Below are 24,556 nucleotides of genomic sequence, written 5' to 3'. Positions count from 1 at the left end.
GCTGTAGTGGTTATGTTGCTTCGTGCCCCTTTAATACTTATTGAGCTGTAGTGGTTATGTTGCTTCGTGCCCCTTTAATACTTATTGAGCTGTAGAGGTTATGTTGCTTAGTGTCCCTTTAATACTTATTGAGCTGTAGTGGTTATGTTGCTTCGTGTCCCTTTTATACTTATTGAGCTGTAGTGGTTATATTGATTAGTGTCCCTTTAATACTTATTGAGCTGTAGTGGTTATGTTGCTTTGTGTCCCTTTAATACTTATTGAGCTGTAGTGGTTATGTTGCTTCGTGTCCCTTTTATACATATTGAGCTGTAGTGGTTATATTGCTTAGTGTCCCTTTAATACTTATTGAGCTGTAGTGGTTATGTTGCTTAGTGTCCCTTTAATACTTATTGAGCTGTAGTGGTTATGTTGCTTTGTGTCCCTTTAATACTTATTGAGCTGTAGTGGTTATGTTGCTTCGTGTCCCTTTTATACTTATTGAGCTGTAGTGGTTATATTGCTTAGTGTCCCTTTAATACTTATTAAGCTGTAGTGGTTATGTTGCTTAGTGTCCCTTTAATACTTATTGAGCTGTAGTGGTTATGTTGCTTAGTGTCCCTTTAATACTTTTTGAGCTGTAGTGGTTATATTGCTTCGTGTCCCTTTAATACTTATTGAGCTGTAGTGGTTATGTTGCTTAGTGTCCCTTTAATACTTATTAAGCTGTAGTGGTTATGTTGCTTAGTGTCCCTTTAATACTTATTGAGCTGTAGTGGTTATGTTGCTTAGTGTCCCTTTAATACTTTTTGAGCTGTAGTGGTTACATTGCTTAGTGTCCCTTTAATACTTATTGAGCTGTAGTGGTTATGTTGCTTAGTGTCCCTTTAATACTTATTGAGCTGTAGTGGTTATATTGCTTAGTGTCCCTTTAATACTTATTGAGCTGTAGTGGTTATGTCCCTTTAATACTTATGGGTAAAGCATTACGAAGTATTCTGCGTTACTACACTTTCCCACTACTTAACCCATTGGGTAGGTGTTCTTAGCATTTTATAAGCATACCTGAGGCATGGTGAAAGTGTTACCAGTAATTAAATCATTCTTGTGTTGCACACAGAAAGCATAGTGTGGTCACTTTGTTTAAACATTATTTTTTGTTAAAAATGTTTAATTCGGTTTTGGAGTGCAATATAGTGAAATCACACCTGCAGTTGTTTTTCTGATTTAGCTCATTCTGGTGTTGGTGAACTCATTGGGGAACCCCTGTTAGAGACCATTGGCTTAAGCAGTTACACTGAGAATGTTATTTGGATTGGATGAGAATAGAATTTCATTGAAAATTTATGTTGTGATTCAGGAAAGCTGAACTTTTTTTGGAAAGAAGGGTCTAAACAAGGGCTGACTCTTTGGCATGAGAGTTGCCAGGAAATTTCTGTCAGCAGAAATTGCTTTCTGCAGTCCGGATTCCTTGAAAATCCAATGTAACCTTAATTTGATTCCAGGCACACATTTAGACAAAGATAGAAGACATAACAAAAAGTGTAAACAATCCTAGAACTTTCCACAAGAATACTGGAAAGTCTGCTAAAGAGCGTTAATCTCAGTCACATTATTCTTAAAATGAAGGTGTATTTGCTGTTCTACTTAATAAATCCGTGGAATGAAAATGTATATGTCTCATTCTAAAATATGACCGCCACTGAGTTAAAGAGGTACCTAAAATGATGGGAAAAAGATGAACACATTGTCCATTCAGGAAAATCATTAGAAAAGCAAACTATAGATGCAGAAAGTCAGTACTCGTCTCGGCATCCAATATACCCAAACTCTGTTGCTTTGCAACATGATCCTAGGAAATACCATAGACACTTAGGATAAGTGGTGTTTAAAACGTGTTCCATTGAACTGTGGACAAGCAATGTTCAGACCTACAAAGACATTCATGGAGCTGAATGTGGGTAGTCTAAATTGCTGCGTAACCACTATTTAATGGATGCATTTTCACTAAATCTGAATTACCTCTTCTGCCAAATAATATTAAGTTGGTAGATGGTGCTGGAAGTAACCTTATTTAGATTCTCCAAAAGTCGACAGGGTAATCCAGAGATGGATCCCATTGTCACTGTGCCTAGGAGGGGTATGAAGTACTGCTCTCTGACAATGCTCAAGAAGACTGAAATGATCATCTGGACTTGCTGTATCTCTTGTGCAGACCTGCTGGTCTTTTGGATTTGAACTGCTGCTATGGGCTTGATATGTCAGATATGCACATGGTACAGGTTCTCTCTGTAATGGCTCGAGTAATCAAAATTTTTTTTGCTATCTGAGTGGGGACTAACCTAAGAGCAAGTCACTAAGGTTTTTTGAGCTTTTGCCAGTTCCAGTATTAGTACCATTATCAGTGTTTATCAAAATGCCAAAAGTAACTCACTATATTGTGGTCATGGTGGTCGTACGAGTCTGTATGTACAGAGCTACATTAACGTTTGTTGCTGGGGTTAGTTACACCACCGGCACACGTGACTTAGGCAGCTCGGAACTCTGTTTTTGGCAGCCTAATGTGAATTCTTTACATATTTTACATCTGTCGTCAGCGCGCTGGCAACAGACGTAAAAATCTGCTTCTTTGCAGGTAGAGGACCCTCCCTTCTCTTTCACCTCCATTTATTGACGAAATAGGCTTTGGGTTTTCAATTTATTTTATTTTTTTATACCTTCCATTTCATTCCCCCCTCTTCTTGCTGGCTAAGAGTGTATGCATGCACTCTATGAGAACCCTGTTAATAATGCCCAATAGGGCATTTTAATTAGTTTATTTTTATTTTTAAGGTGTTTGAGAGGGCTAGAGTAACCCTTTAATTCACGCTGCTGTTCTTTTAGCAGCCATAATGCATGCATCCGTCAACAACCTTTTTGTTAAAGCTCTTTCAAAGAATGAGGGGAGAAATCTTGGCAAACCTTTTCTTTTTTTTCTTTTACACAAACAAAAACTGTAGGATTTGTGATTATTAAATATGTCTAGTACAGGCCAGTCAAGTCTGACCTTTTATGTAAACACTTTCTTTAAAAAAAAAAAAGGAGGAGGAAGAGAATACTTTAGCTTTAATTTAGTCATTGTGAATTAATGACTCCTCATCATTAGAGGTTGCTGCGTATGGATTAGTAATATATATTTAAAAAAAAAAAAGAGGCAAACGTGAATTTGAAACCATTTTTTGTTTCTCTTTTAAGTGCTCTGTCTGTTCTTATTTCTGCTTTTCATGAAATACTGAAGTACATGCACCTTTATTAGTGAAAGAAATGTTACACAAAGACATTTTATTTCTTTTACTTCTTCAAAAATATCATTTGTGACTGTCCTGTTTAATTTCCACGAAACATTTTGTTACTAAGCACAAGAAAGGACTCCAGTCCAGATCTCCCAGCACTAAGCTTTTCAATGCATGGCTTCAGTTCTGGCACGCACGAGAGGACTGCCAAATTATTGGGATCACTTGGTGATCTAACCTGCACTTCAGAAAATAGAATTAAGTAACACTGACTTACTTTTGACAAAGTGGAAAATGTAAGCATTGCTGTGTCCTTTTTATGAATACTATTAAAGTTTATTGTGTTGTTCTGGGCTCCGGATCCTATGTTCTTTAGTGTTTAATACCCCAAGGTTGCAGTAAAAGGAATTTTTGCTCAAGTTGACTTTGTTCTATCTTACCCAAAATACAGACAGGTATTTAATGAAATACACATAGTTTGTGTTTTATAAGGTAGGCATTTGCTTTATGTTTACAGACAGTCAATGGTTTCAAGTATGTAGAAGTGATGTAACACAGGGTCCATATTTTTAATCATTTAGCAGTGCTTTATAGCTTCCACAGACATGTCCTATTAATGAAGCTATGAAGGATATGACAAGAATGGCAATATTGGATTTCTCTAGACTAACAGTAAATTTTTCCACTCTGATGTCAAGAATGTCGAGCATCTGGAAACTGCAGCGTGAGCGAGTGAACACTTTGCAACAGACGAGTTTTCTGCTATTTAAAAAAAAAAAAGGTGTTTTTTTTTTGTTTTGTTTTTTAGAAGGTATTTACATGTATTTTTAGATAGTAAAAAGATTAAATGGTTATATTCAAAATGCAAGAGTTTTAATTGGTATATAGTTTATTTTAAAGAACTACAATTAGTGATGGAAATATAGGCTTTCTTACGTGCCTGATTACTTTCAAATTTGCCAGTAAGTTTTACTGTGACAAGGATTATCACCGATAAAATGCCAATACAGGTGCTCTTCAGATAAATCATGCTATGTATACTATTTTAATTTGTCAACAATAAAACCTGCGATCTGCAAGCTGATGGCTGTCACAGGTCACTTTTATCATCTTAGGTGGCTGATCTGTCACAGAATTGCTGCAAAGTCTTTCTCTACATTGTTTTTTCTTTTAATAAATGGTTTATTTCTATGAAACATTCTCCTCTACTTCTAATTAAATGAGGAGAATTGAAACCGTTTATTTTATTAGGGATTGTACCACTATCATGAGTCTGAGCCATATTTACTGTCTAACATATTTACTGTCTGACATTTCGCAGTTTAGGTTTTCCAAAGGCGTTTCTTTTATTGTGTGTAGTTTATCTACTGGAAATCCAGGGAAAATATTTTCCAACATACCTGGCCATCGATATATGTCCAATACTACCAACTGTAGCTACTTTATATTAAGTAGACCCCAAACCAAGCCAATGTAAATAATCGTATTATAGGTGTGCTGTTTTGGCCTGTTTCCGCTGGTCTTTTTATCGCATGTTCATGTTATTGAATACAGGAGAAAGTAAAAACCAGAATGGTGTCTTTGGTGGTGTATTACAAAACCTCTCCAGCTTATTCACCATTTAATTGCTAAACCATTCCTGAACTGTTTAACAATAAATCGGGGTCTCCGAGTTCTTATAAAATGGCTCTCTCTGACGCAAGGTAAAATTATGCTCCTCCTTACATCCTATTTCAAATAGGAGTCTGATTTACCAGCCCCTAATAAACATGTGCAATAATTCGAAACAATGCTACATCATTTCTTCTTCCTTTCATATTTGGTAGAATAATTCTATTAACTTTTGAAACTGCCATTGGGCCTTTGCAGAGTCAAATATGTATTTATTTTTTCTTTCATTCCTCTTGAACACATTTCCTAATGAGTTGGTAGGTTTAAGCCTTACTGCATCTCGTCGCTCTCGATTTTCACTTTTTTTATTACTTTATTTTATTTTTTATACCTCCCCTCTGTTGCAGTGCCAAGTGCACATGTTGACACGTTAGCTCTCTGTAAATAAACCCTAGATACCTTGACTCTTAGCACAACTGCCGGACTCCTGCACTTGTTAGCCATGATGTGCTAAGTGGCCGCAATGTAAATGAAATCAGATTACATTAAAACATCCTTTTATTTCTTCTCCTAATAGAAGTTGGGGGATTTGCTGTAGCCATTTGTTCTGGGAGTGTTTCCATACCTGAAATAATTGATCTGCCAAGGCTTTTTACTCTGTGGCTTTTGAGGAGCTTGTAAAGCATTCCTCTTGATGAGCTAGACTGTGTATTATTTCCTTCACTTCAAAGAGCAGATGGCTTAAAACGGTTCTCCTAAGCTTTCTTCGAGTTTCTATATAATCCACAATGCATTAGAGTTCCATTTTCATGCTTTTTTTAGTGCACTAACTCCTGTTAGCACATTGTATTTGTTTCAGTGCCGTATCTCTCTTAATCTCTTCACTTGTCACCTAGTTGGTTAGCAGTTGCTGTATTATGTTCTTTTCCCCCAGTGAGCTATATTGGTTCAGAACTGCATATATACATTAATATATGAATGGTCTACTCACTGGCTAGCTATTTGCAGTTTTCGCTATTTGTAACATCTTTTATTTCTCCACCCCTGTCACCAACAAGATAAAGGCGAGGGCCTGCCATTTAAGATTAAGATTGGCTCTGACACAAGATGATTCTCAGTTGGGGTTAAAAAAAAAAATCTCTTTTAGAATGTTTAGAACTCTTAAGTAAAAGCTGAGCAGTCCATTCAAACGTGACTAAAATTTAGTACTTGTTTACAATTTTGTTGCTACTTTTTAGCGAGCTTAACTATTGTTTACCATGCCTGTTACTACTTTTAGTAAGTAGTACCAGTGTCCAGGCTGCAGAATTTCACGAGTAGAGGCAGGGAATTATTAGCTGCCTGTACTAAAAGCCACATTATGGTAAAATTGGGAGGAATCAACAGTCTTCTTGGATACAGGGTGCAAATCCAGACCGGAGGGCTGGCAAAACCCAATGCATAAGTTGAAAAGCAAAAATGATCCAGGCACTCAAGGATAATGAAGATCCGTACATAAAGCAACAGAAGCAACGTTTCATCCTCATTTGATAAAGACCCCATTTGAGGTCAAATTGTTGCTGCTGTTACTTTATGCCATAATCTTAATCAAACCTGCCATTTAATTCTCCCTGAGTGCCTGGATCATTTTTGTTTTTCTGCTAAAAGCCAGTCACAAAGTAGCAGGTAATGGCTCCTGTTATTTTCTATGGGAGCCACGAACCATTGCTTAGTGAATGGCTTATGGCTGGGTTCCAACCCTGTTGCTACTCAACCCTGTTAGCCTCTGCTAACCCAAATATTTAACGCAGCCTCTGGCCTGCTGTAAGGGGGTTAACAAGAGCTTAATCCCTTTACATCCTATGAAACAAAACACATTCGCCCAAACCAGCTGCCAATTTCTGTTGACCACACAGGGTTAGGTGCACATGATCAGGTGTGTGTCTCTTTCCTTTAACAGCAAGCCACTAATATGTGATTGATTGATAACCACAAGTTAGAGGGGACTTGGTGGTAATTTGCAGATGCTACAAGCTTATTAATATTGACTTCTATTGGCAGGTATTCACCAAGGTTGTAAATGTGTCCAAAGTAAATTATCTTTGTTTTTGTCAAATTTATTGTAGCATAATTAATGCCACAATTAAAGATATATATATATATATATATATATATATCTATATATATATATATCTTTATAGGGCTTAGTTCAAAGGTATTCGGCAAAGTTCAACACGTTAGCTACCGATAGTTGGATTCAGGTTTTTTAGAGGGGAGGAGTTAGTGAATGAAACCCAAAGAAACATTACTGTAGCTAAAGGTACTAAATTGTTCATGGCATGGGACACCTATTCTAAACTGTTTTATTCTGTTCTTTACAGTTTTATTCCTTTGTTTTTTGTTTTTTTTTTTTACTTAAGATTGGTTGGCGGCACCAGAAGAATAGATTTACCTACACCTTTTGTCTTCTGTTTAAACAACATAATGTATCTTCATCAGACACTATCAATTCAACTACCTTTCACGCTTAAAGGACCACTATAGTGCCAGGAAAACATACTCGTTTTCCTGGCACTATAGTGCCCTGAGGGTGCTCTGGGGAGAGGAAAGGGGTTAAAACTTACCTTTCTCCAGCGCCGGGCTGGGAGCTCTTCTCCTCCGATCCTCCTCCTCTTCTCCCATTCGGCTGAATGCGCACGTGCGGCAAGAGCTGCGCGCGCATTCAGCCGGTCTCATAGGAAAGCATTATCAATGCTTTCCTATGGACGCTTGCGTGCTCTCACTGTGATTTTCACACTGAGAATCACGCAAGCGCCTCTAGCAGCTGTCAATGAGACAGCCACTAGAGGATTTGAGGGCTGGATTAACCCATTTATAAACATAGCTGTTTCTCTGAAACTGCTATGTTTTTAAAAAAATGGGTTAACCCTAGCTGGACCTGGCACCCAGACCACTTCATTAAGCTGAAGTGGTCTGGGTGCCTAGAGTGGTCCTTTAAGTTGCAACAGCTAATTTTTTTTTAGCAGTGTATGAATGGAGTAATAGCGAATGGGCGCAGTTAAGAGAATCCATGTTCTGAATTTGTTTCAACATCTGGAAGTATAAATGTTAGCATGGGGGCTGGTGCAACTTGCTTTACAATGTTCTACTCCTTAAATGTTCATTAGCAAAGGAAGCAGGGCCTGTTCTGTGTTTGTAATGTGCAGATCCATAAACCAGAATGAAAGGGGAAACTAAACAATATACTGTTCATTGTGAACTTGCAATAGAACATGGCAAACCATGGCAAGGTAAAATATTGGTGATTTACTTCAAAATATAATCAGATATTGTTTAAACAGAACACTACTGCAAAGTCCCCTATTATTTGGCAGGTCCTAATCTAATCATTTTCTCTTATGAGATGTACTCACTCTATTGGATATCCATCCTCTGGGTCTCTTGGAAAATCCAGGTTTCTGCATTCCCTGTATGTAATAAGGCACTTTGGACAGGAAGTGGAAATGTCATCTTAAATCGGTCACAATAAATTAATATGCAGAACTGAAAGGAAGTACTTGCAAGAGTGGCAACTACCTTCTACCAACTGATAAAACCAAGAACTCCGCATCCTCTATTCTAACGTAGGTTTAGAATGTGTAAAATATCTTTACCTTAGATTCAAAATAATCTTGGATAAAATAATATGGATTTAGCTGCATAATGTGATTTATATCTTGCATAACCCTACCATTGCACTCAGGTACAAGGTCTTACACATTTAAACACAAACATGCCCTCTACAAATCTTGTTTGGTTTTGTTTTCCAGCCGACGTGGACATTCTGTGCCCTATATACACATCATTCAACACTGGAAAATATATTAATGTTGTTGCTAATTGAACATGAGCTATTTGTACACTATCTTCCCATGTTTGCTTATTTTTGTGAGGGATTGTATAGTTGCGGAGTAGTAAATGTAAACGTGTAGCACTTGGCTATTATAATGGGAATGCCTCATTTTTAGTCTAGTTCTCGGTTAGTGAGGAAGAACATAGAGTATGATTACGTAATGACAGTACCAAAAATGACTGATTTACGGGTGTCCCAGTAATAATAAAGTTTCACATCTGGCTTCTTTCTAACACTTTATGGCTACAAATAATATTCTAAAGAACACAGGCCCTTCAGAACCTTTATTAAATTAGGGATCTTTTATTTTCGTTATTCTACATTGATGGAGATGACAATATTTTTCTTATATGAAAAACGCAAATTCAACCATAAATTCCAACGACTGCCGTATTCCAGTGTAATAATTCTCATTGCAGGAGCTTGCCAAGACTAGGACCGTGCCGTACAAGAGTATTCCCGCCAGGCGCCCTTTCATTACCTCTTTTGAAACTATTTGTTTTGTAGCAAATTATTACATTTTGCACTACTCATTTCGTTACTGCAATGCAAAACTCCCGATCTCTTTCTGCAGCGCAGAAACATTTCAGACTTTTTTTTTTAATGTTTCATTTACCTTGAAAGAGTAGTAGAAAAAGAAATCTACATTTTTCACGTTTTGGTGTCTGCCAGACTTAGTACACGTTGAGCCAAAAATTATATATCGTAAAAGAGAGAGAGAAAAAAGGATAGCTTTCCAATGACATAAAACTTTGGAATGTAAGGTAAGATTTTGGGAAAAAATGAATGTTATAAATGTCAGGAAAAGTTGTGAGTTATATTTTATTTTCCTTTCATTTATACAAATAAATAAAAATACATATAATTTAGATGTAAGCAATTATAGGGGAGCTGTTATCACTATGAAATGCTTTCTGTATTATCAACAATTAAACTTATATTTAACAACTTTGTAACCAGTGTGTTAGTGATGCATAATGTGCATACATCCGTAACATTAAAGGACCACTATAGGCACCCAGACCACTTCAGCTCAATGAAGTGGTCTGGGTGCCAGGTGCCCCTAGTTTTAACCCTGCAGCTGAAAACATAGTAGTTTCAGAGCTTTGTTTTCTTGGCACTACAGGATCCCTTTAATGAAACAGCACAGTTATGGCCAACACTTAATTTTCCAGCACTTATATATACAGTTGGACCTCGGTTTACGAATTTAATTCGTTCTCCGGGGCGCTTCTTATTACGAAAAATTTGTAAACCGAAATGCGGTTTCCCATAGAAATGCATTGAAAACCAATGAATCCGTTCTGGAGGTCAGAAAAGTCAAAATGAGCTGGCATGGAAAGCAACCCACAATGCATAACACACAGTAAAAGGCATGCAAATGACGAAGCTCAGCTCCCTACCTTTGAACAGCTTGAGAAATGCACCAAAAAGTCCCAGATCAACTGCAAACAATTTCCAGAATGGCTCCAAAACTCGATGCAAAAGCCGCTCCAACACCTCCACACTCGATGCCACGTGCTACCCACAGGCTCCAGCGGGCACGGGGTGACGCTATAAACCTCCCAGGTGCAATGCATCCTGGGGAAACTTGCTTTGTATTGTGAAAAAAAATTGTAAACCGAGGCATTATTTTCAATGGATTTTCATTTGTAAACCGAAAATTATGTTAACCGAGGCGTTTGTAAACCGAGGTCCCACTGTATTTAATATGCTTTATATAAACTGACCAATCTGAAAACATTAAACTAAAAAGAAAATAAAGTTCTTGTGTAAGGACACACATCTTTTCATCTAGAGTAGACTGTGGTTATTAAATGGAAACTGCAGCATCATAATGGTACCACTACAGCTCATTGTATTGGTTATAGTAAGCCTTCCCACCTGCTTTGTATCAAACCACTGCTGAGTACTTTGACTAAAAATGTTGCTATCCTGCCCTGGGCTAACTCACCCCTTGCACTCCCAGCCTTCCCTTGTCTTACAAAGTTGAACGGATAATGCTGTATTTTTAGTTTGTTTTTGTCCCATCTTTCAGACATTGTTAGAAATTGTAATTGCTGCACTGTGCTTTAGTGTTTGTGGTGGTTAGTGTCCTTTTAAACACTAAAACTCAGGTGGAAAAGATAAAATTGATTGGACGTGGAGAAAAATTTGCACTGAATATTCAGGGAGGTGGAATTACCTGAAACCTAGCTAAACGTGTCATACTTGTCTAGATATCATGGGAGGGGAATTATCATAACATTGGAGGAAGAGAATGGGTCAGTCACCACAAAACATTGGGCTTTGAAACTGAGCTAAGCTATGTGCAGTGCTAATGGAGTATGGGTGCAGTGATCAATACTAACTGCATAGTAGAAAAGGAGGACTTGTTGAGATAACTTGGGTGAGAAAGGAGTAAGTAAGTGACTTTAAATTGGGGTACAAAAAGATTAGTTTCTAATTGTAGTGGAGACAAGGACTCAAAATTGAAATTGTGCAATACAGGAGATTCATCTGCAGCCGATCTGTTTGCGAGTTTCTTCAAAGCTCTGACTGCTGAAATGTCCAATTGTCCCGGTGCAAAATTTCTCCAAGACCAGGCAGGCAATCCTGTGTTCTGATCCATTTTTATTCGGCCATTGCACCTGGTTTCCTATCAGATCTAACCAGCATTTATGCATACAGAAGTACAGATACTGTAGTCCTAGAGACTCTTCACAATAGCTCCAGTAATTATCGGTGATGGGGTAGGGAGGGTTTGTAATTCAGAAGTAGATTCTTTTCATTGCAGTTTGCATGTCTGTGCAATTATATGCCTGACATATAGTCATGGATCAATCACTTGGGTTTTCACCGAGTATTTGTAAGTGTTTGGATGTATTGACTTACTCAGACATCCTATACCTTTTTAGCAGGTCTCCGGCTATTCAGTATGAAATTTAGTCTCCTAAATGCTGATGTACCTGCCCACAGATGTTTTTGATCACATTAGAATGATTGACAGGTCAAATATGATTATGGAGCATAGTAACTAAATGGACAGAAGTAGACCATAATCCTAGCCATTTGCTCTGGGACGATTTAGGATCCATGCTTCCATGTCAGACTGATTTTTAACAGATGCCAGAAAATGGAATTACAACTCATACAATATATTGCTAATTGCAATCCATAATTGTCTTCCTTCTGTTCCTGTCTACAGGTATTATGTAATATGTCTCTCATGGAAAAAGATAAATATTTATTTCAACCAAATTTCGAATGTTTATATAGATAGTGATACATATATGGAATTTTCAGATGCAAGGAATGAAATCCTCTCTTCCTCTGTAAAGCTTGTTGTTACTTCTAATGTAGTAATGTGATGCGTTTAATGACATCATCCAAATTGCTTTATGTTTCTTCCCCTTTAAAAAATGATTTTTATGTTTCCAGTCTGTCGATTAAGAAAATACTTCTGAACCCACCACATTATATAATATTAACATCTATCTATTGTCTTTTGTTAGGTATGCAATGCAAGGTATTTTACATATTTCTGGCAATGGTTTTGGGAAATACATACCTGCAACATTTCAATTCATTATTGCTCAATAATGCCAGAAAAATACCTATACTGGGTCAAAATATTGCCAAATCATTAATGGGTATTTAGTAAAGTTGGCTTCAAGTTCTAGATAATTATTTTATTTGATATTCGGCAAAAATATGTGTTCTTAAATCGAGATTCTATAGATTGTATTTTCAACTTAAGCTCTGGATCCTGGTCTGCCTTTGTCTTATAGAGCCGTCAAATAAATAGATCAGAACGCGTCTGACTGCCATTGTGATGGGCAATATCGTTATGAATTTCTTTCTTCTCTGAAATTTTCAGTCATCCCAATAAGATATCAGAATAATTTGAGGGGTTTTTTTTTTAAGGAGACTGGAGGAAGAACAAATTACTCGTATGTTGTCCTTGATTTCACAAATACCACTATGCAAATTAGTGAAAGGGTAGATTCAATATAGAAAACACAGTAATAAACCTTTGAAGTGGTCTCTGTGTGTGATAAACACACTAAATATTTTTCTGGGAAACTTGTAAACCTAGGTATCCTAAGTTCATTCTTAATCTTTAAGGGATGCTATAGTGCCAGGAATACAAAGCTGTATTCCTGGCACTAGAGCTCCCTCTGTCTCCCCCCTCCCTCGCGCTGGTTAATAAAGGGTTAAAAACCTTTATTTGTTTACCTGATCCCAGCGCTGATGTCCCTATATGCTGGGTCGAGGCCCCGCCTCTTCCGATGTCCTGTGACGAGTGGGCGCTAATGCTGAAGTGCTCTGGGTGCCTATATTGTCCCTTTAACAATTTGAAGACTAAAACAGAACCTTGAAAGTACAAAAGACCTTTATTTTTATCACTTTGCGTTTGGAGAAGAAAGTCTGTGGAAAGTTTAAATCGGCTAACCAACAGTTCCTATTGTTGGTCTCATGGGCTAAGTGATCCTTACTCTGAGCTGTCCAACATTTTCAGGTCACCTTAAATTTGTAAATATATCAGAAGCTGGTCACTATACATAACGAACACATTGACAAACTGCATACCATGGTTTGTATCTAGATAAGAAGTGGTAATATTTGATGTATAATCCTTCCAAGTGAGAGAAAAAAAAAAAGAGAACTGCCAGGAGAGAGTGAGAAATAATAACTGTATCGCTGGTGGAGTGGCAAATATCAACCAGTTAGCCTAGGTATTTCTAAAAATAAAAAGAGAGGGGAACAGCGCTACAGTATCCTACACTTGAAAAAGCCTACTGTTTGGCGAAACGCGTTGTGTATTTTTACTTTGTTTTTAATTATAGTATTTTGTGACTACCACTTATCTTTGGTTAGTACATTTACTTTATATGTTGCTGTTTTATCCTGGCTGATTTTTTTTAAACAAGATCCAGTACTTCAAAAGAAATCCCTGGTGGGGATTATTCCACCCACGCTTGGTTCATAGAGCAGTGTGGCTGCTCTGAACACTGTAAGTACGTTTCTTTTTTTATTCCACTGTCATTTTATATATGGAAAACACTATGGGCCCTCTCTTGTGATTTTATTTTCATAAGACCGGCACTGCAAGCATCATTAGAGGAATATCCTACATGTGGGGAGTTAAAATACCACTGTATGCTGTTTTACTCAGAGCTGGTCATAGCTCTTTAAATTGTAAGTTGGCACTCTTAGGACCTCAGTGTTGTCTGTTGTTGCAGTATTACCAAAGTTATTGCACCATTGGGTTTTTCCATCTTTTATATATTTTATATGCTGACGTCTGTCTGGGATGGTGTAAAGAATCTTGTGAAGACACCTCCAATTGTCCAGCAATATCCTACATGTGGGGAGTACTAAATACCACTGTATGCTGTTTTACCTAGAGCTGGGCGTAGCTCTTTAAATTGTAAGTTGGCACTTCTCCACGTCTGTGTTGTTCGTGATCCTTTCCGCATTACGGTTTTGCACTATTGGTCTCCCCTCTCTGCTTTTGTATTCCATATTCGACTACTGAGACCCCAAAGAAAGAACCTAAGAACACTCACTCAAGGTCCACATTGTACCTAAAGACTTTTTCATCTTTATTTTATTTAGCGCACCCTGTATTTGTTGTCTTTTATTTCTAAAAATAAAACAACTTTTAATATAGCGATTAAGAGGTGAAATAATTCACGGCAACAAAAAGAAAAGGAAAACCAAATTCAAACCGAAATAATAATAATGTACATATTTACAAAACAATTATCCTGAGTGTAGCTATAATGTCTGTATATGAAAATCTGGTAGTTCTAACCAAATATAGGGATAATGAAAACAGAGTAAGGTAGTACCGGCTGTAGCTTTGTGAGTTCAGGATAATAAAAAACAAATCTGTAGCAGACCAGCGGTATTAGGAGAATAGAAAAAATCTAAATATAAACTCCAAACAAAGGGATAAGGGGACTGTGACGGACCGCTGGCACTCCGATCGAGTACCTCCGCCAATCGATGCTCCTAGCGCTTGCCGAGGACTCCGAGCACTCCAACCGACACCATCAGCACTGCGGACCCCACTTCCAGTGATGCAGCTGCGCCGGGGTCTCGCCGTCTCTCACCCACCCTGGATCCACGACCAATATCCAGCTCCCAGTGGGTGAACCTCTCCTAAATCCAGAGAGCATAGCAGGAACAAATCAAGCTCTTACAAGAGCTTACTCTGGGGAGGACTTCAGGCACTCCAACCGACACCATCAGCACTGCAGACCCCACTTCCAGCGATGCAGCTGCGCCGGGGTCTCGCCGTCTCTCACCCACCCTGGATCCACGACCAATATCCAGCTCCCAGTGGGTGAACCTCTCCTAAATCCAGAGAGCGTAGCAGGAACAAATCAAGCTCTTACAAGAGCTTACTCTGGGGAGAAAGTGATTAAAGCAATCCCCAGAGTGTAGGTATCCCTTCCCCCAAGCATGAGCCAAGGCTTCAAGAAAGGTGCAAGTAGGTCTGGTTTATTGAGGGCTACCTGCCTGGTATTTATGCAAGTGTCCACCAGGTGGACACTCCCCTAGGGGACCTGATGGAACAATGGGACACATTGGATATTAGCCAATCACAGACAATAGAAACAAAACACTCCCACAGTGTGACATCACAATCCCTCCTCTCTATCCTGGAGATAATTGGGAAGTAATCAAATTATCTCACAGGACAGAGGCAAGACTCCATTAACCACATGGTTACAAAAAGACATAAAATTACACAATGTTACAATTACTACATAAAACATATACATGCAACATATCCCCAGATAGCTTAAATCTGAGCTCACATTATTACTGAATGGCGCTCTGATCACATACATACAGTTCAATCTCCATGGAGCCAAAGTCTTTTCCATAGTCTTGCGTTACACGAATAGGCTCCATGGCATAGCTATCTGGGGTAGCACTACTCACATACTGAAAGTCCCGAACGCCCCGGCAGAAATACACAAATAAACCTTTTCTGCAGGGTAAAATACAGCTATCAGCACAGGGGCCATAGTAGGAAGGCAGGAGGCTAGCCAGTAGTCCCCTCCAGGCACAAGTGGTGAAGGGCACTTCATCACAGGGACGTCTCCCTCCCTTTTAGAAAGAAAAAAAGCAGTATTTCATAATGTGCAGTGCTATAATAAGAATACTAAGATATCAGAAAATGCTTGTAATACAGGCTAAATGGTTTTGCTAGAGAGAGTGCAACTAAAAAAGTCCAGCAATGAAGTGGGAACAAAAAAGCAACCCTCTGATGAGCCAGATTGGCGAAACGTGTGTCAGGGCTTCTGACAAGCACCCTTCATAGCCACTGTATCACGAGTGAGCTCATGTTCGGCTTATAATGGCGTTTACAGAAATTCACTAATACCTGTCCCCATATATTGGTGAAAAAAACAGTCTTATACTGCTGGTCTGCTATAGATGTTTTTTTTTTTATAATCCTGATCTCACAAAGCTACAGCCTGTACTACCTTACTCTGTATTCATTATCCCTATATTTGGATAGAACTACCAGATTGTTATATACAGACATTATAGCTACACTCAGGATAATTGTTTTGTAAATATGTACATTATTATTATTTCTGTTTGAATTTTGTTTTTCTTTTCTTTTTGTTGTGGTGACTTATTTCACCTCTTAATTACTTTATTACAAGGTAAGTTTTATTGTTAGCCTAATTGGTCGATATTTGCCACTCCACCAGCGATAGTTATTTCTCGCTCTCTCCTGGCAGTTGTTTTTCTCACTTATTCCATAGTGACTAGTCTCACTAGGGGTTACCCCCTGCTTTGGGAGGCTAATAATTACATTACCTTTCTTTACTCTTTTATTATAATCCTTCCAAGTTCATTCAGTGAAATTTCAATTATGGATAATTGACAAAGTACCGGTAGTTGGACAATGTTTCCAATTTAGCTTTTTGGGGTCTAAAATTTGCAAATCTGTTGTATTTCTAGCTTGACTATTTTGGTCTAATTTTTGCAATTACCTCATCCGTTCTTAACAATTACTAATTTAGTAAATAATCCCCTAGTGTTACTAAGTCAGAAAGAATAGCTCTGGTATACACTGAAAAGAGTAGAATATACGAATGCTTTAGTTTAGACTGACATGCCTCTTTTTGCTGTCCAGGGTTCTATTGTGAAATAGTATCATGATGACACTGGATACATACCATGGCAACTCTATAGACTATATAGAATATAGTGCAACATGGTCTGTTCTTAATTTCTGTCTCACCAACATAACTTTAAAGGAACACTATAGTCACCGAAACAACTCTAGCTTAATGAAGCAGTTTGTGGTGTGTAGATCATGTCCCTGTAGTCTCACTGCTCAGTTCCCTGCCATTTAGTAGTAAAATCACTATCTTTATGAACCCTAGTCACACCTCCCTACATGTGACTTGCACATCCTTCCTAAACACTTCCTGTAAAGAGTCATCTAAAGTATATCCTTCCTTTATAGCAGGTTTTGTTTAATTTAGATTTTCTTATCCCCTGCTATGTTAATAGCTTGCTAGACCCGGCAAGAGCCTCCTGTATGTGATTAAAGTTCAATTTACAGAGAAAGAGATACAAGTGTTTAAGGTAAATTACATCTGATTGAAATTGAAACCATTTTTTTTCGTGCAGACTGTGTCAATCATAGCCAGGGAAGGTGTGGCAAGGGCTGCATAAACAGAAACAAAGTGATTTAACTCCTAAATGGCAGTGAATTGAGCAGTGAAACCTGAGAAGCATGATCTATACACTAAAACTGCTTCATTAAGCTGAAGTTGTTTAGGTGACTATAGTGTTCCTTTAATAAAGTGTATTTAACCTCACATTAAGCATGTTTCCACTCAGCATCTGTTAATTGTTGGTCCTAGGAGCGCCATTTCCAGGATGTGTTTTTTGGGTGTCCTTATTACCGCTAATACCACAGTGGCTCTTGGCAAATAACAGTGCACATTTATTTCCACATGAAAACAAAAATTATTAAATTATTTCAGTAGAAAAGACGTTTCTATATTTCCAAGAGGCAGACTGTATCATATTCTAAGTTTATGAACAAGATTTTGAGAAACCGCTTGAGATACAGATCTCCAAATATTTTGACCTCCGCAAACAAAGTGTAACGGGAGAGAGCATGTTTGTATGTTAGTGAGATGACATTTATACCCAGTGCCAGCCGCTGGGAAAACAAATACCAACACAAAGTTTTTACAGAGTAGAATTACGTTTTTAATGGCACACAGAATGTCACGAATGTTTGGCCATTGCATCTCATTAATAAAATATTTAGATTAACATGCACAATTTGGGCTCCCATCTTACAGCTTATCATGTTACCGGGACGTTTCGGTTTAAACATCTTGTTAAACTGTCCTTCTGATGAACGGCTCCACTGATTCAGACTAAAAATAATAGCAGACCCGTGTAGCATGGATCCCCGGAGATTATTCATGTTTTTGTAGACAGCAGACAAGAGAAAAAAGGCATTCTGTCCTTTTTACCCCAAGTAATCCCACTGGAAAATGAAACATGTGCTATGAATTGATATCAACTTCTGCCAGGTAAACTCCCTACAGAGGGCTCCTGCAGGCAGGCCCGCTACATTCTTAGACTGCAGTCTGATGGCTTGTATATATGATGGATAGCCTTGCTGTGTGCTACTGTAGAGCTCTGTGCTACTGTTTGTTTTGCAGGTTTACTGAAATTTGCTGCAAATAACTAGTAACTGACGCTTGATGAAAAGCTAAAAAGCACAAACAAAAATTCTTTTTTTTTTTTTTTTTTTAATAATAAAGCAAATATTCCGACCCTCTTTTATACTGTTTTCATTCCCAAAGTTAGGTCTATCTGCACTGCTAAGTTCTCAAGTAATGTCTAATTATAAAAAACTTTTTTTTTCTTCTCTTTTCTATAGATGTTTGACTGATGCTAATTGAGCAATAAATTAAGGTCTATATATACACATGAAAAAAATGTTTTGAAAGAAACCATAGTTCTGTATTAATGGACCACCCCATTTATTTTCTGGACGTTGTTCGCTATAGTGAGTCATGTCGATCGTTGGCTAGAACCGGTGGAAATGGAAAAACAATTAAGTCACGGAATGTGTGTTTTAGTTTGTACCCTCCTCAGTTTCTTCATAATAAAGGGAAAACAAAAGTCTACCGGTTTTGCAGCGTAAATAGTGTCGATTTTTGACAGGTTGAATTTTGTAGTGCTAACTTCTTGGTTTATTTATGGATCTTTGAACTGCCGTCTGATAGCTTTGCTAATATTTGTCTGGAAAAGACCAGGCTCCAATAGATATATTCTGGGTGAGCTGCTTCACTCAACCTTTAAGTGAAAAGAATGAGATTACATTTCCTGTTTTATTTTCATTTTATAGGTCTGTATGAGCTTTTGGCTACGCTACCATCCCAGCTGCAGCCACACGTGGACAGCCAGGAAGACCTTGCCTTCCTATGGGATATGTTTGGTGAAAAAAGTCTCCACTCACTGGTGAAGGTAAACCATATTTAAATGCATTTCTTGACTCAAAGGGCAAATTGTCCTGGAATTATTAAATGTACATCTGAATTTGAAAAGTAAAATGTTTTCTAAAGCGAAAAAAATAAATAAAGCGAAACATCAGATTCAGGTTAAAAAGTTAATATTTCTCAAAAACACAGAAACACTCTCACTCCAATATGGGCTGTCTCAGGTTTCATAGCACGGTTATGGTGCTGGAAATGTTTGATTAAGTAGTCAAATTTATTGTTTAATGTTTCCGGCAAGACTGTGTCCTTCATGTACTACTTTATTCCTATGTGTTTATCTATAAATTAGCACTCACCTCTGCTGTTGCAGAGAGCAATTGATAAATACATGTAATTCAGTGCACTCACTGTAAAGGTTGAGTTTATAAAATTGCTTTAGCTAAAGTAATAGGTAATACAGCCTTACACGTCTTGAGTTGTCAACTGCTCCTTAAAATAACCCTGTTTTTGAAGATCTAAATCTAGTTTCTGTGTTTGTATACACGTATATATGCAAATACAAATATTTTTCCTGGTAATACGCATCACATGATTTCTACTAACGGCAACCATGACTCTGGGCAGATAGAAACTTGTATATAGTGTCCGTGCTCAGTGCGCGTATGATGTACCCAAATGAATAACAGGTGGTCGTGGTACTTCCCTTACGCCACTCTGCTCTGGTATTTTTGCACGCGCCAATCAGGAACCTGTGACTTCTTGTCATCTTCTGGCTTCCCAGTCGGAGCTAGAGTTGGGACTTCCCGAATGCGCCTATCCGGAGGAAGACACTACTGTGGAGAGAGATGCTGCACGCAGTTTACGTGGATCAATCAGACCACCTCAGTATATAAAATATAAAATTCAGCCCCATGGTCACTGACCTCTTGTGGTTTCCTCTGGTTCTTTGTTCTGTGCGTTATATTATCTGATTTTCCATTATGTTGACTTTAGCTTGTTTCACCTTGCTGACCGCTGTAATCCTGACCTGGCTAGTTATATTGTACTCCGGGATTTCTGTTCTACTGATCTTGGCTAGAATTTTTGTTTTCGCTATTTATCTTTATGCCTAAACACAGCCATTCTAAGGTCGGGTAATATGTTCTTTTCTGCTTCCAAACAAATTTAAGTTGGGTAGCATATCTGTCACACAGAGGAAGTAATTTTTCCTTTGATATTACTAGTCCAGGAATCAGTCTTCTATAGTTACAGTGCTTTTTCAAATTGCTGGAGGTATAAACCACACTGTGCAGCATGACTGGTACCCCACATCTAATCCGGTTCTTACAGTGCTCACAGTAACCCTTTAAAGGAACACTATAGTCACCTAAATTACTTTAGCTAAATAAAGCAGTTTTCGTGTATAGATTATTCCCCTGCAATTTCACTGCTCAATTCACTGTCATTTAGGAGTTAAATCACTTTGTTTCTGTTTATGCAGCCCTAGCCACACCTCCCCTGGCTATGATTGATAGAGCCTGCATGAAAAAAAAAAACTGGTTTCACTTTCAAACAGATGTAATTTACCTTAAATAATTGTATCTCAATCTCTAAATTGAACTTTAATCACATACAGAGGGCTCTTGACAGGTCTAGCAAGCTATTAATATAGCAGGGGATAAGAAAATCTTAATTAAACAGAACTTGCAATAATAAATAGGGCTCTCTTTACAGGAAGTGTTTATGGAAGGCTGTGCAAGTCACATGCAGGGAGGTGTGACTAGGGTTCATAAACAAAGGGATTTAACTCGTAAATGGCAGAAGATTGAGCAGTGAGGCTGCAGGGGCATGTTCTATACACCAAAACTGCTTCATTAAGCTAAAGTTGTATAGGTGACTATAGTGTCCCTTTAATGAAAATTGAACTCAATCCTGTAGTTTTAGTGTCATTTTATATTTCAAATGCATTATATGTGCGCTTCAATAAATGAGTGATGGTAAGCATGATGTAAATTATAAAATTTAACATTTAACTAATTTAGGAGTTGACTATTTAAAAGAAGAAAAACTACCTCAACAAGAGGACATAGTCTTAAATTAGAGGGGCAAAGGTTTAAAAATAATATCAGGAAGTATTACTTTACTGAGAGGGTAGTGGATGCATGGAATAACCTTCCAGCTGAAGTGGTAGAGGTTAACACAGTGAGGGAGTTTAAGCATGTGTGGGATAGGCATTAGGCTATCCTAGACTTATGATAAGGCCAGGGACTAATGAAAGTATTTAGAAAATTGGGCAGACTAGATGGGCTGAATGGTTCTTATCTGCCTACACATTATGTTTCTCTGTATAAAAAATAAATAAATATACTTACCTGAACTTTGGCTCGGGATCACTGCCATGGGGCACACTCCCATAATGACAAACGTGCTATGAGCTGCACCCAGTGGCGTACATACCGTGCCCGGCCCACCAGGGGGCCCTGCCGCCCTGCGACCCAGGTATGTACCCACAGGGCCAGCCTCTTCTGCTGGGGGCCCCTGGAGCCGGCCACCTCAGGGCCCCCCGAGGCTGGCTCACTTGTCACCCGGCTGGCGGGCGCACGAGGGAGCACTGTCCCCTGAGTGCTCCCTCTTCAGCTCCCTCGCGCACCGCACTGAAACCGGAGCCGGAAGATGACGTCATCTTCCGGCTCCGGCATCAGTACGCGGCGCGCAAGGGAGCTGAAGAGGGAGCACTCATGGGACAGTGCTCCCTCGTGCGCCCGCCAGCTGGGTGACAGCAGAGCCATGAACACCACTGGACCCCAGGGAATCCCCTCAGCTCTCCCACAGGTAAGGAGGCTGGGGGGATTAAATTAAAAACAAAAACAAAAAAGTGTGAGTGTGTTAGTGTGTGTGTGTTAGTGTTTGTTAGTGTGTTTGTTAGTGTGTGTGTTAGTTTTAGTGTGTGTGTGTGTTAGTGTTAGTGTGTGTGTGTTAGTGTTAGTGTGTGTGTGTTAGTTTTAGTGAGTGTGTGTGTTAGTTTTAGTGAGTGTGTGTGTTAGTGTGTGTGTTAGTGTGTGTGTTAGTGAGTGTGTTAGTGAGTGTGTTAGTGAGTGTGTTAGTGAGTGTGTTAGTGAGTGTGTTAGTGTTAGAGTGTGTGTGTGTGTGTCTGTTACTGAGTATGTTTGTGTGCGTCTGTCACTGAGTGTGTGTCTGTCAGTAAATGTGTGCGTCTGTTCATGAGTGTGTGTGTGTGTGTGTCTTAAGCACTTACCTTTCTCCAGCGCCGGACTCCCTTGGCGTCTGGGGATCTCTCCGTCCCGATCCGCCTCTCAGCTCCGAATGCACATGCGTGGCAAGAGCCACGCGCGCATTCAAATCGCCCATAGGAAAGCATTACTCAATGCTTTCCTATGGACGTTCAGCGTCTTCTCACTGTGATTTTCACAGTGAGAATCGCAGAAAATCCTCTAGCGGCTGTCAATGAGACAGCCACTAGAGGCTGGATTAACCCTCAGTGAAACATAGCAGTTTCTCTGAAACTGCTATGTTTTCAGCTGCAGGGTTAAAACTAGAGAGACCTGGCACCCAGACCACTTCATTGAGCGGATTTGATCTGGGTGCCTGTAGTGGTCCTTTAAGTGTATGTGTTTGTGCCCGCCGCCATGTGTTGCGGCCCCAGCCCGCGCAGAGTAAGCGCGGGGAGGGGAGGGCGCGGATCAGTTTTCGCACTGGGGCCCCATGGGTTGTGTGTACGCCACTGGCTGCACCTGTGAGAGCACTTGTGTGTAGCCCCCATATTTGTAGTTTGTCTCAGTGCTGTTAATGTAGAGGTAGGAGCTAAAATATTACATTAAAATTTAATAGCATAATATTAATTTGTGACACAAATTGTAGGCCCTATACAAAAAAACACACCATATATTATTATGCCACACATGAACACTTTAACATCCAGAGAGAGTTGTGAGCCAACAATAAATGATTGTGCAATAAACTGGTGTTTTCTTGTCCTTGTTTTGAGGAATCTGAAAAGAGTATAAAAAACAAATCTGTCAGCCTTGAGAAATGCAGACTGCTTCATGGTTAGCGTTAAGAATTTGGAGTTAAGCTTAAATAAATAAATGTTCACAGAGAAAAATTATAAGGAATATATATGTATTTTTCTGAGGTCCCGCATGGCAGTGGTTCAGTAGCCACATTAATTTAAAATAATTTCCTTTAACAAAGTCAACTGAAATTGTAGTAAGTTGTTTCTTTTGATGGCTGTATTCCACAAAAACAGTACTTTAATATATTACATGAAATTTGACTTAAAATAAAAAAATACAAAATTCCATGCACCATTTATGAGCTGTTTGTGCTAGTTTTGATGACATTCTGCAGAAGGATGAAGACCTTTAAAACGTGTTTTCTCAAATGCTGGATTGCTCAGCCTCATGGGATTTACAGTAGTTGGAGTGGCATTGGTTGCCATCATTAAAAAGATATTCTAAGCGCCATGATCACTTACAGTACTTGTTTAGCATGAACATCATGTCACACTTCCAGTCCCCACCTCCGGTCATCTAGACGATTAAAACTGTATTAATAAAATAATAATCACTAAACCTATATGCTGTGATGCTGTAGGTGAAGCATGGCCCATACAAGATCTTGTGCCGCGTGCACTCTGTGTGTCCTACCAAAACCCTGACTTTTTTTTATCGGTGCTTTCATAGTAGTACACAACTGAAACTGCATATAAGGGTGAACTCTTCCCAGATTTAAATAAATAAAATAATTAAATTAAAATAAATCCAATCTAATAATTATACAAACCTAAAAATGATTTTCCCAGTCTGGTATAATTTTTAAAGAAAAATTGAACTCTGTATTTTATTCAATACAATTTAGTAACATTGAGTCTTTGGTTTACCCTGTATATGTTGTTTTGAATCAGACATGGGCAGATAATACTTGAGCATATTTAAGTTAGATGGCAAGAACTTCATATACCATAAACATCAACATAAAGGGGTATAAGCCACACAGTCTGTTATAAAAGTCCACAAAGTCTGTTATAAAAATTATGGAATCTTTGCTCATATCCTAGGGGTGAATGGGGGGTACCTTTAGCGCCAAGGCACACAAAGTTCTCTTTCATAAGCGTGATCCTCCGTGTGATCCTCCCATATAGGGGGTGGAAGGGGTATGATCAGGTAACAGACGCAGTAAAAACAACACAAGCATTAAAACCATTGAAACCAGAGCTCGTAATACCTGTTTCTGTCGTCATATGGAAGCCGGTTTATATTCGGAACACTGGAATCAGAGGAAAGCAAGATGGGTTCTATAATGATGGGGAGTTTAAGGTGGAAAACTCAAAAGGT

The 24,556-nt window shown here is 38.6% G+C and overlaps 1 protein-coding gene across 2 annotated transcripts in view; it reads left to right on the top strand.

The window, feature by feature from the left end:
• The window catches only part of MPP7 (MAGUK p55 scaffold protein 7), a 305,267-nt gene that overhangs the window by 111,186 nt on the left and 169,525 nt on the right, over positions 1-24,556 (top strand). For both annotated transcript variants that reach the window (XM_063452598.1, XM_063452599.1), the window contains exon 4: positions 19,133-19,251. In XM_063452598.1, coding sequence (XP_063308668.1) covers positions 19,133-19,251 — 119 coding nt within the window. The remainder of the gene's footprint in view (positions 1-19,132; positions 19,252-24,556) is intronic.

The sequence above is a fragment of the Pelobates fuscus genome, chromosome 4, assembly GCF_036172605.1.
Source record: "Pelobates fuscus isolate aPelFus1 chromosome 4, aPelFus1.pri, whole genome shotgun sequence".
In the NCBI taxonomy this organism is placed as follows: domain Eukaryota; kingdom Metazoa; phylum Chordata; class Amphibia; order Anura; family Pelobatidae; genus Pelobates; species Pelobates fuscus.
Note: the sequence above shows the minus strand (reverse complement) of the source record. Positions and strands in the feature narration are given on the sequence as shown.